The 13,234-nt window shown below is 37.7% G+C and overlaps 2 protein-coding genes across 4 annotated transcripts in view; both read right to left on the bottom strand.

The window, feature by feature from the left end:
• LOC137644778 (E3 ubiquitin-protein ligase FANCL-like) overlaps positions 1 to 4,887 on the bottom strand; it is a 140,722-nt gene extending 135,835 nt beyond the window's left edge. For both annotated transcript variants that reach the window (XM_068377677.1, XM_068377691.1), the window contains exon 1: positions 4,783 to 4,887. The gene's annotated coding sequence lies outside the window, so the exon portion shown is untranslated. The remainder of the gene's footprint in view (positions 1 to 4,782) is intronic.
• A 4,474-nt stretch (positions 4,888 to 9,361) lies between these two features.
• Positions 9,362 to 13,234, bottom strand: part of LOC137656519 (uncharacterized) — a 95,962-nt gene continuing 92,089 nt past the window's right edge. For both annotated transcript variants that reach the window (XM_068390694.1, XM_068390702.1), the window contains 2 exons: positions 10,535 to 10,670; positions 9,362 to 9,767 (listed from right to left, as the gene is read on the bottom strand). In XM_068390694.1, coding sequence (XP_068246795.1) covers positions 9,480 to 9,767; positions 10,535 to 10,670 — 424 coding nt within the window. In that variant the 3' untranslated portion in view covers positions 9,362 to 9,479. The remainder of the gene's footprint in view (positions 9,768 to 10,534; positions 10,671 to 13,234) is intronic.

Raw genomic sequence — 13,234 nt, 5'->3', positions numbered from 1 at the left:
GACATCTTGTCATCCAGCTGGATGTCCTGCATGGCATCCGCAACATCCTCCTCCACTGGGATCTGGACGAGAGGGATCTCCGGCCGAGGCTGGGGAACAGCAGCGTCAGTAGAAGCTTTGGGAAAAAGGTATGCCCTCATCTTCTCGTTAGGAAGATAAGGTCCAGTGGTGTTCTTCTGGAAACCCCTTACCCATAAACGGAGCTTCTCCCTCGCTGCATCCCTTGACTCCGCCGACCTAGGGGATTCAAAAGCCTCTGATAGCAGGTTAGTACATACTGCACATACCTGCGGATCCCAGTAGCGATGGTCATCATTGGAGGCTGCGCAAGCCGCGTGCCTCCTACACGAGACATGTCCGCAAAAGTTCTTGCTGCGGACATTGCAGAAGACACTATCACATTTCGGATGCTCCTCCTGTAAAAGAAGAAAATTTCCATGAATATCAAGTGAATTTCAATTCACATGTAAATATGAGCATTCACAAAGAATAAGGGAAAGACACCTAAAGTACTTGTGAAACCCACACAATCACCTGTGGAAGCCCACCAGCCAAAAATCACGTAGTTAGTCTTTACTAGAATAACCAGAGATCATATTTCCCGAGGGAAATTAGGTGTAGCTCACACCTAAGGTAAGATTTTACCATTCTGGCCAGAGATGAAAAGAATTTTTCTTTTTATCCTTGTAAGGCGACACCAAGTGATTGTACAAAGTAACACAAGTAAGTTAGAAAAACAGTGTTGTAACCTACTATATCATGGTCTCCCTTGGTAGAATACACCACCCAAGAAAGAACTGATACAGTACATGAGGGTGGTGTGCCGGCCGGCTCTTGCCGGTCAGTACCCCCCCCCCTTTTTTCCAAAGGTAGATCTCAAGTATACAACTTCAGATCACCTCTATTGGGGAGAACTCCAGTTCCCATGCCTGAACCGGCCGGCAGTGGTTGCCGGTCCGCAGCCACCCGGGTAGCACCGTGTTGCCGGCCATCACTCTTAGTGGCCGGCTAACCGGGCAGTGTAGCAGGCCGGCCGGCAGCGGTAAGCAAACCCTGCCGGCTGGCATCCACACCAGGTAGCGCTCGGCTGCCGGCCGCCACTCATAGTGGCCGGCAGATGAGCAAGAGACCGGCCGGCAAAGGCATATAACCACCGCCGACCGACAGCAAGAGAACTGGAGAACACCCCCCCACCGACGGCCGGCAGACGGCAAGGACAACACAAAAGAAGACAACAGAATGAGTGCCGGGCTAAGAGGCTATGAACCTCTGCGCCCGGCACCCGAAAGAGTGCCGAGAGGAAGGGGAGACACTAAGTCAGGCTTCCTAACCACTGCTTACTGAATCTACAGACGGCAGCGGTGGAGGGACCAAGAAAGGACCGGGCAGCACTCAAAAGAAAGGGTCTCTGCCGGTCGGCACACTCTGCCGGCCGACAAGGGACCACGTCAGTTCCCCATCCTAACCTAGGCTAGGTACGGATGCGGACGACTGACACAAAGGAAACGGAAAAATAGAAGGGAAGGACAGAGGGTCCTGTCCAACCTTGCCTTGGTTAAGGGTCATTCCCAACTAAGAAAGCTCATCTCAGCCAGAGAAATCCCGGGAGGGAGGCCAGCACTACTGGCTGCCTCCCTAAAACCAGGGCAAGGAAGGAATTGCTATTCCGGAAAGGGAACATATCCCGAATCCGGAACGGCAAAGAGGACAAGTCTGAGGGGTCACCGAGCGAAGGGATCAACTACAGGAACCCAACAAGGTGATCCAAGGAGGATAAACCTCCTATGCCCGTGTCAGTCAGCAAGGGAAACTCTGCCCCACGCTAGACCAACACGGACTCAGACTAATACACTGCTGTACTGTCCCCCTCTGAACCAATTCAGTTGGAGCAGGAAGGTACAGTACTACTCCAGCATAGTTATATTTGAAATTTAATTCAAACAAACCACTAGAGTTAAGCCTAAGGCTTAAACAGAGGGAAAGGGTTTGCCCCTTCCCCGAAGAGAAGGGAGCAAACGGGGAAACAGATAATATTATAATGACCTAAGACAACCTAGCCTAGGCACTAAGAGAATCGATTACCTAAATCACCGACTCACTCCAATACTATCTTGGAAAATACTCGAAAAGAGCTTATATGTATAACGTTGCCTAACGCTTTAAGCAATATAAAATCACACTTGGAAGACTAATTATCATGCAGGAAGTACAAGGGCCAACAACTAGGCTACGAAGACTAGTGTTGGTCAGCCTAGGCAAAACTTTCGCCAGGCACACTACTATCGCATCATAACAGAATTCCTAATTAAGCTAAGCAGCTAATTATTAAAGCGCAAGGGGCTGGGAACGTCGCTCTTGCTAACAAATAAATCCTATTCTAGCGAGCGACAGCGTCCATGACGCCTCCAGCAGGCAACAGCTCTTGTATCAAAGATAACTCTTTTAATTACTTTAATTTTAAACAAGAGCCTACATTTATACATAAAAGAAATAGTACTCAACTTATCCGAGGCAGAAGAAGTTGGAGAAAGCATAATAAGCGAGTAAATCCAAGGTTTTGGTAGTAACACAGGGAAAAACACCGAGTCGTATAGCTACGCAAAAAGGAATACAGATGGCGCCGCGAGCGGCGCAGGGCACGCTTACGAAACGGGGAGGAGAGATGCCTTACGAACGGCTCCCCCCTTTCTTATCGTTTTCTTGCCATTTGACCCCTACGAAGTGTTAACTCTATTCGGGGTATAGATTGCTATGAGGCGTGTCAAGAATACGTCCGCTGATATTTACGATATCCCTAAGGTCTTTTTTAGGGATACTCGCTCCAGGAGTTAGAATTCTGGGTACCTTAAGGTAAATTCTCTGGGAATATCGCCGTAGTTGTAATATACCCTAGGAAGCTGCCTTTAAGGAACTTCCATCAGGACGACATGGCTTGAGCCCAAAAATATATATATATATATATATATATATATATATATATATATATATATATATATATATATATATATATATATATACAGTATATCTAACGATAATGGGGGACCCCCAGTGGGAACTCGGGGTTTTGGGTGGGGAAAACATACTGGGGAAACGGTATATAATGGTAAAACAAGCCTTTTCTTTTCTATACATTACCTTCTTGGATGTATAATAAACCAATGAAAAAATACGGTAATATTGAGCTGCGCAAGCTAACATTAGCAATGTTAGCGTAACATGCTAACATTACCAGTGTTTTTCATTTATTTTTTGACATTCTACGGGACTGTTGTAGTGGCTCTCGTTCATTCGTTTGTACATAGCAGGTTTCGGCCTTCTGCGCATAAACTCCTCCCACCTGCGCATAAACTCCGCCTCCACCAATAGGATTTCTTCTTCTCTACCGGCAAAATTCAATTATTCGACTTCACTCAAGTATTTGACTTGATTACCATTCCTTTTATGTAATACCCTCGTATACATATTACGTTTGACCCAAGAATTACTAGTTTTATTATCCGATACCTTATAAAATCATCTCATTTTATATTCCCATTAAATATTATTCATCATACACTCCATTTTATCTTTCTATAATAATTTTATACATTTTGTTATTACTGTACCTTGTCACAGCCTGATTTCACAAAAATACTTGCTCTGGACAAGTTTCCCATTTTAGTTCGTTCATGTTTACTCTCTAGACTCCGTTGTTTTTCCGTTAACCAATCACGAACCCATATGTATGGAAAGTTTGCACAGGGGGTGGGGGTTAATATTTCCCAAACCCCTTCCCTTATCTCTTCAAGTGGTCTCTTCATACCCTTCCAGCAAATCCTTTTCCATGGAAACCTTTGTCCTAGTCAGGTCTATTATTTCAAGTGAGGTTTTTTCATACTTGTAAAGGCTGCAGTATTCCATACTTAAAAGCATTTGCTAAATTTCATGGGGAATTTTTTGATACATCATCCAGTGTTGATAATTTCCTCAAATCACATACTGTAATACCTCAATGGTTACAGTGTCCCAAGTGCCATTCATAGTAGTTAAGACGTCACAGGCTCAACACCCCGATGACCCATAAGTTTCGTCTTCCAGATCATAAAAGTAAGTCATTAATTTCTTTAATTTAAATGTTTTAGCATGCGTAGCTAAACATTACCGGTTGCCAGTACAAGTTTGTGACCTGGGAAGGGGGTCAGGGGGCTTGCCCTGGCTAGGGATTGTGACCTGGGGAGGGGGTCCGGGGGCCTGCCCCCAGCTAGGGGTTGTGACCTGGGAACTACTAGGTTAGGTGAGGTTAGGTGGGTTAGTTAAGTTCTGCACCCTTTTATATATAGAGTAAAGGGAATATGGAAAATGCCTTAAAATACGGTAATTTTGTATATTATTCCATGGTGTGATTTTGCACAAGAAATATATGATTTCCTATAGCAAATAACGTGATTTAACCGATTTTGATGATCATTTCAATCGCAAACAAACAGATCAACCAATTCGGTTAGTTATATGTTGACGAATTGGTTGATGTTATTACGGATGAAATGAATGAGAAAACCAGTTAAATCACGATATCTACTATAGGAAATCATATATTTCCTGTGCGAAATCACACAATGAAACCGCATTTTGTTCTACATCACAGAATACACAGTTTATATTTCCATCTTGGTGTCTGTTTTTTATATCAAAGCCCAATGTGTTTGTCCTACCTCTGAATAATAAAATTGACGAAAATGTGTTGTCATATACTTCCTCCTCCTTGATTTCACTCTTCCAGTTTTTATACAGAATTAGACTCACCTTTTCACTCTTCCACTTGCCTTGTGTCACATTCTCTTGTTCTCTTCCTTGTGTCCTCTTTCGTACATTTTTAAATTAAAATGAGATAAGCGCGTCAAGTGCGAACTCAGTGTCAGTAGTAGTATTACGGGGGAGCCATAGTTGTTACGGCTCCTTAATTTTGGGTAATCTAATTTTTTAGTTTACTTTATATGATAATTCGTATAGAATTTCTATTTGTCCATTAACTATCATTGAAATATCCATAATCTCTTTATAGTGTTACAAAAATATTTTTTTATCTACTACAGTGGAGAATCTATTGTTCATAGATGTTCCAATCTCCCCACAATGATTAGATAGAATAGTGATATAGAGTAGTGGATTTGTAAATTTGGGCCTGAAGACCCAACAATTTAGGCTGGGAGGTCATTCAAAGTTCAATTATAAGATAGTTTTGTTGGCAAAGGTGGAATTAATAGGAAATAAAAGGCTACAAAGGGTGGCTCAACCAGGGTCAACTACCTGCTGAGCACTGATGGCAGAACAGTAACTCACTAAGGAGTATTTTTCTCCTGTTAAATTAAAGTTAAAGAAGGTAGAAAATGAGAATGAAGGTAAAGTGGATAGTTGAAAAGTGGGCAGAGACAGGGGATAAAAGGATGCTGGGAAAAAAAAATCATTTTACTAGTTTTTACAACGGACTGTGTAAGATGAGGTCTTAACCATGTGGGAATATATTAGTCATTTTTTTCATTCATAAATATGTAATTCTGTTGTGACGTCTCTTAAAGAGATTTCTCCCAAATATAACTATTCCTACATTTCATTTTTTTTTCTTTCTTTCAGAATTATTATTTTTCTTTGAGTGATGCTTCCAACTTTTTTGTAGAGCTCTGATTTTTCTTTACATCTTTTCTTATATGTTTCTTGTTCCTTTCTTTATTTATCTTATCTTATTTCTCTTATTTTCTTCATATGTAACATACCCATTGTGATAATTTCATCTATGCATTGATCTGAGGTACTTTACCTTAATGAACAAGCAAGATCATGGTGCACTATGTTTATGCAAGAAGGGTTGACCCAAAATGAGTAAGGACAAAGCATCTTAGGTTGGGTTAGTTGTAGATAAGTGGTTTGGATGTTCACTAGTGCTGGTGCACGTGTACAACATATATTTGTTAACAGCTTATCCTCGACAATCCATTTTCATTCCAACTAGGCCTACCCTAAACTTTTTGTCATGTCTATTGCTCCACTTCTTTGTTCTGTACCCAAGATGCAGAAACTCTTGTCCTTGCAAAAATAATCGAATGAATTTATGATTTCATCTCTGAGAAGGGTCAGAATTACAATAAAGAATAGTTTTATTTCTTAATGAAAATTTTCTATATAGGCTACAATTCTTTTATACAGATTCCTCATTTCAAACTGTTTCTGCAATATTTTCTAATCTCTTCATTTCTGAGGACTAAATCATGTTGCAATTTCCTTGAAAAACAAAAGTAACAAATTTTAATTAAGGAAATGTCTAACAAAGATCAGACAAATGACATGTGGCATAATGCAAGTCAAGAACTGTTGGATATTGCTTAATAGTCTTAATGGAACACCAGTAACTGAAATGAGGAGCAAAATAAAAATATAATAATGTACTGAAAAAACAAGACTGTGAGAAAGTACAGTAAATTTAAAAAAAAAATGACTTTGCTCTGCTATAGAAGGATCTTTGCAAAACAGAAGATTATTAATGTATTGTTGAAAGGTACTTTGGTAAGACAGCAGTCCTGTTTTTAGACTTGTCTTAAAGGAATTGTTCTTTACACAGAGAAGAAAATGACAGCAACATGTCGTTAAAGAAATTGCTACTGTCAGGGAACAGGTGAAATATAGTAAGTAAATTTGCTGGGCATAGGGAGATGCTACAAACTTAGTGATCTTGGAGTTCATTTAGTAATTAATGGTTTTTTAACAATTTTGTAATAATGAATCAATGAAACATTCTAGTATCATGATTACACTGGTGGACTTGACAGCTATGTGAAATAAGTACAGTACTGTACTTTAATAGTGAATTCAGCAAGGCTGCATTTCCACTTTGAAATGCGTATGATGACAGATTCTTTCCAAGTTTATTAAGATAAAGGAAACAAGGTTAATCCCAAAGTAGACACAATCAGTCATGGAGACAAAATTATATGGAAGACAAAGCATATTCAGCATTAAACCCACCAAATACACTGCTAGAGCAGTAACTCAGCGAATACATAAAATGTAAGCATAATATATTCTTCAAAGGGGAAAGACTAATACTGTATAGCAGTGGTTCCCAAACTATCTTACCTGACGCCCGTTTTTGCTTCCAGTAGACTCGTATGCCCCACTCCTCTCTTTTTTTTATATGAAATGATTCTTACATTTATTTCTTAGCATTGTACAGGAAAACAGATTTCTGTTTGCATTACATTTTAATAATGAAAGCCACTCAAACAAATAATAGTACATTCCAGTAACTAAAAACAAAACATTTGGTTCAAAGCGAGCGAAAAAAAAATTTGAACATTAGCAAATTGGCAAAATTGAGTTGCATTTTTAAGAATAGATAATTTGAAAACGGCATATAATATTTGGAAATACTTATTAGACTAAGGCACAATTTCTGGTCAAATTTAGTGAGATGGATGCATGTATGTAATGACAGATATTTGTTCTTTTAATTATTTTATTATTAAACAAGTAATTTCGAGAGATGACTTCACGCCCCCCTTGTTTCGTCCTCACGCCCCCCTAGTGGGGCGCGCCCCCCAGTTTGGGAACCACTGCTGTATAGACATGAGAATTTCTGACAGAAGAGGGGTTGTGTTGGCCTGTTAAAAAATTCCCTGCCTGAGAAATCTATTTGATGGGTGTTAAAGACCTACTGCTCAATGGTTTTTCGTAGTGTTGCAACCTCGCCATCCTTATGAACTATGCATGTGGGGTTTGGGGATCTATAGGTCTACCTGTTAACTTATCAGCATTCATTGTCTGGTTCTCCCTGGTCCTAGCTTGATGGAGAGGTGTCTTGCACACTGACTATATGCAAATATGGTAAGTCTCTGAGCATTGTCATGTCCCTTGCCTCTGCCAATCATCAGCAGCCTTTGAACCCTAGCCTACAGAGTAATTGGGCACTTCTCAGCAGGTTGCAATATCCCCACTAATAGGTTGCCTAAAACCTGGAAGACTGTGGCATCTCTTTTAGTGGGGCTCCTCTAAAGGGTATTTGATGCAATGGATGTAAGGTATATGTTTATTTCTGCATGGATTATATTAGCGATATAGACTGACACATTGAATGAATTTATGGTTTTTGTAAAGTGGCTGGACAGAAAGAAAAGAAACGAAGTGAGAGCAGAGGTATAGTAGAAGTATAAAAACTAAGCACAATTAGAGAAATAAGTAATGCTGCTAAGACCCTCAAGTGATGCCATACAATTTGCACTACCATTACTATTGCCCCTACAGGGCATTGAGGATGGCCTAAGACAAGTAAGCTCTGTCCTTTTCATATAAGATGTCTGAAACTTTGTGGCATCTCAGACAAAAGGGATTTTGACGAAGGATAAATCTATTTCTGGGCGAGGGACCTGTGTCGCCCTGTGAAATGCTCCTCTAGCACCATTTTTAAGACATAGTTATTGCTGAATATACCAGAGAAAAAGAGATGCATGGAATGCCAGGAATAAACCTAGCTCGCTCACTCATTGAGTGTCGGTATAGAAAACTGGGGCGTGATTGAACCACGACCATAGATCCCTCACCAATTAGACCTCTCCTTCGTCAACATACCCTCTCTCTACCCCTACATCTCCCCACCCCCCATCCTCATTCCTCTTCAGCACTTGCGTTGGTCAGACGTGTTTTGTTTTGCACGTGTGCTTTGTATGTTTTACGGAAGATGTCCGACGTTTTAGAGATCCCTGCTTCCAAGTTGAGTATTATATTTGTCTGTTTTTAGATGGAGTACAGAGTACAAAAAGGGGTTTATTATTCCCATAAAAGGGATGTCTCCTCACCTAGATAAAAACAAGATCTTATTTTTTTATATTCTTGGTTATTTTGCCAATTGCATATAGTAGTGTTATGCTATCAACTGTAGTAAGACAGTGATTTATTACTTTTGTGTTGATGAATTATAAATTTCTTACTAAACTGGTTATTAGTAGAAGTTAAGGCAATGCACAATAGGCAGCTACATAAACATTATATCATGACCCTTTTCCTACACAGATACCTAACTTCTTCAAACTAAACTCAGTTGTCTCATTAGAAATACAGTACAATATAATTCTCTTGCTTGAGGGTACACAGAGGGACCCCTGTTTCGGTTTCTTTAATTTCCTTTTCTTACTAGGCTATATTTCTCTGTTGGAGCCCTTGGGTGTGTAGTATCTTGCTTTTCAACTGGGGTTGTAGCTTAGCTAGTAATAATAATAATAATAACAACAACAACAACAACAACAACAACAACAACAACAATAATAATAATAATAATAATAAATATCAGTAACAGGAAGGGATCAAAATATTAACAAAATTCCAACATTTATTCAAATCACAATTAATCATTGTCATCCCATACATAAAAATTTAAAAATAATATATCAATGCATTTTATGTACAAACATATACAGTACATACAATACAAAAATCATCCTGGTCACTTAGTTAACTTAAAGTTTTTTTTCTTTGGTGTTGCCAGAATGAAGATAAAGCATCACTGAGACAAGCCCCATTGTATAGCCATTGATTATCAGTAGGTCGTAAGGATACGTAATATCCAGCGTGTTGACTGACTTGTTGATCAACCCGGTCATCAAATTGGCAAGAAGAAAGATCAAAAGTGGCTGCTGGTTTATAGCCTGAAATGTGATTGGCACAAAGCAGAACCCAGGGAAGACTCTGCTGAAAACCTCTTCGATTAGCGCATAATGGATTAGAACTATCAGCAGAAAGCAGACCTGGAAGTGCATATAAATAAGACTTCTACTGTACATCTATTATCTAAAATGTTATAATGTTACAATGCGTAAACTACTTCCCTCTTAGCGCCTTAGTTATCATCCGACAATGTATATAAGAATTGTATATCAAAAACTTCCATTAACAATTCAGAGATCATGGCATATTTTAATGAAGTTCTTATATTCAGTATGAACAAAATATTAGCTGAATAAAAGACTCTGGGATAGTGAAAGGCTAAGGGCAAACTTTCACTTAATGTAGTTTTAGTAAATGCTGTTGCATTTCCTGCTAAAAATATTCAAGTATTGATGTTAGAACCATTAATATACACAAACAATCCCTCAGTAACAAGTAAAAATAGTCAGTTGATAAATTGTGAATCTATTTTAGAATATAGCAAATAAACCAAGAAAGACAGTATTATGTCCTATACTTATCCCATTGGCAAAGGCTAACCTATTATAAAGGTTTGCATCTCACATTTCAAAATCTCATGGATAAATCTTTATTACACTGCCTGTGAAATCGGCCAAATTAAGCTATAGCCATTACAAAGTTTTGTATCAATACTGTAAACTATTCCCGTTACACCAAGAACAACAATTGTTAGACTTCTGTAACCACATCTATCTAGAATAGACACATGGTAGTCTATTTTAAAATAATTTTGCCCTGCATTGCAATGATCAAATTCTAGATCCAAATCAACTTCAAGTACAGTATTCTTAAATGTGCTAAGACAAAAGTTATAAAAGATACTCACACAAAAATAGATGAAAGTAGGATTACCCAATCGTCGTGATGGAAGGTCAACAAAATAATGAAGCATAACTAGAATTCCCACTGCTGTAAGAGTTATGGCAACTAATGAAGATGATTTTCTTCCATGACCAAAGTTACTGGAAAAAAAGTAGAAGAATATAACAGTTTAATTTCAATGTAGTAGATTTAACATTTTGACTCTGAATTAGAATTTTGTGAAAAAGCACAGATTTTCTAAATTACATACAGTACTCTAACCATTGTAGAGGGAGAGTTGAAAATTTCTAACCAAATTTAACTGGCTTAGAAGATGACACAAGGATCTATGGAAAATAAAGAGGAAGGAACTAGGTGATAATGAGAAAGATGATTGTTTGAATGAAATTAGGTCTTAGTATAGCAGAATCTGCTAAATGAAATGAGAGAAAGCATATGAACTTGGTAACATTATGAATGCTGTAGCCTCAAGATATTAAGAGAACTCTACAAAGTAAAATGTTATAAATAAAAAGAATTTATGAAGGCTACATAGTCTTTGAAAAATTGGGAATACAAAATCATATGACAGATTTTAATCACTTTGTGGGGAGATGTATTACTCTTACACTTATTTTTACCAAGTTAATAATTTGACCAGATAAGTGCAAATGAAAACGTAATGCATTCCAATTAAAACAAATTACACAATTAAGAATGTTGGAGGACAGTACTAACATGAAGAAGAATGTGAAGAATGAAAACTTAAAAACCATAATAAAATCAGTTATTATACTATTAGCCTTTGTGCCAGAGCTTATCTGCAGACTTTTAACATTTGAAGGGGTGACCAAACAGTGGGATAAAATGGACACTAGTAAATATATCAAGTTCGATTGAAGGTATTAAACCCTTTCACTACGAGGCAGTAGATACACTACTCAAGCTATGAACGAGATTTGTCACCATCAAATATACGTGTTCACTTACTCTATAATACCATACATTTCCATGTTTATTTGTTTTACAGCTGATTATAGAATAAATTTGTCAAAAAGTTGCTTTATTTTCCAATATATTTCCCTTTAAACAACCAAAATATTTTTTCCATTGTCAAGATACTATGGAATAATTTTTGAGAAATTTATTCTACAGTATATAATTTTCTCTAAAATAATGATAAAGCACTGTGATTTTGTTTTAAAAACAAAAAAGAATTTGGGTTCGAGCCATATCGTCCTGATGGAAGTTCCTCTAGGCAGCATTCTACTTGGGATATTTCCTGCCAGTGATATACCAAAGAATTTTACCTTTAGAGGTATCACAGGGTTACTAACCCTGGAGCGAATATCCCGAAAGATATCGTGTATGTAACAGGGACGTGTTTAAAATAACCATAGCTATCCTTCCCGGAATAGAGTTAACCTTGTCTCGAAGGATATGGGATAGAATTGGATATGTGGGAGAGCCGTTACAACAACGATCTCAGTGTGTTACTGTAAACATGTTCGCTGGTTTGCCATTCCTTCTTGCAGCACCATCTTGCTTTGGGAGTTTTCTGCTTATTTTACAAGTTTTTGTGTGATTTTGGACTTATGGTTAAGTTGAGTACCTTACCCTTTTTTGTCTCAAAAGGTGATCTTATTCTTATCATGTGGAATGATGTTACTACAGTCATACCTCTCTTCATGAAAGAATCTGCTTACAAAATTTTCACTCTGCAAAATGAGATGTGAATATTTCCTGACTCGCATTACGAAAAATGTTTCATACGAAAAGAGATTTGCCAGCCAGGCTGAGAATAAAATAGTCACCCACTAACAAAACTGAGGAAAACATGTTGTTTACTCAATAGAAAATGAATCTATCTGTAGTAAGGGTAACTATAATAGTACAGTACATATGGTACTGTATATTTTGTATATGTACAGTATTTTACAGTAAGTAATGTATTATATTCCATTTATTATTGCATTGTGTTCTAATAACTACTTAATTTACAGGTATTTACAGTTAGTTCAGGTATATTGAACGGTTCAAATGTATTCGGCTGTACAGAATTATTGTGGTTATACTGCAGCCTTATTATAAAATTTAATGCGTTTTTTTTTTAGGTAGGGTTTGGAACGAATTAGGCGATTTACATGTAAAATGTGACTCGTAACACAAAATTTTCACGAAACGAGAGCCACTCGAGAATTAATTTTACTGGGGTAAAGATCTCTGCTTTTAAGCACAAAAATTTAAATATTGTTGCATCAATTTTGTTACATTTATATATGCTTTTGGAAATAATAAAAGATTGTACCTCTTTTTGCATTGCCTTTATATGGACCTACTGTTCTTAAATAAAACGTAGTGTACCTCTATTTTTTAACCCTCCTTTTTACAGGACTATAGCTAAGTCAATATGTGTTCTTACAAAGGTACTTTCTTTACAATTTTTCTGTGATGATAAGTTTGATTTCATTACAGTTTACTAAAACTTTCATAGTCCACTCATAGAGTTAGACTGTTGCCCCAAGTAGCTATACAGTATTTGGAAGTGTAAAACACACCATCATACGATACACTAATTGTAAAATAATTTTAAATCTTCTATAATTAGTGAGGTTGACACTAAAGAGCATGTATGTGGTTAGAATTAAGTTGCCACAATTGAGAATTTTTAATTCTCTGGTAAACTTCCATCAGGATAACAAGGCTCAAACCCAAAAAAGGGATT

Source organism: Palaemon carinicauda, chromosome 1, assembly GCF_036898095.1.
Source record: "Palaemon carinicauda isolate YSFRI2023 chromosome 1, ASM3689809v2, whole genome shotgun sequence".
NCBI lineage: Eukaryota > Metazoa > Arthropoda > Malacostraca > Decapoda > Palaemonidae > Palaemon > Palaemon carinicauda.
Note: the sequence above shows the minus strand (reverse complement) of the source record. Positions and strands in the feature narration are given on the sequence as shown.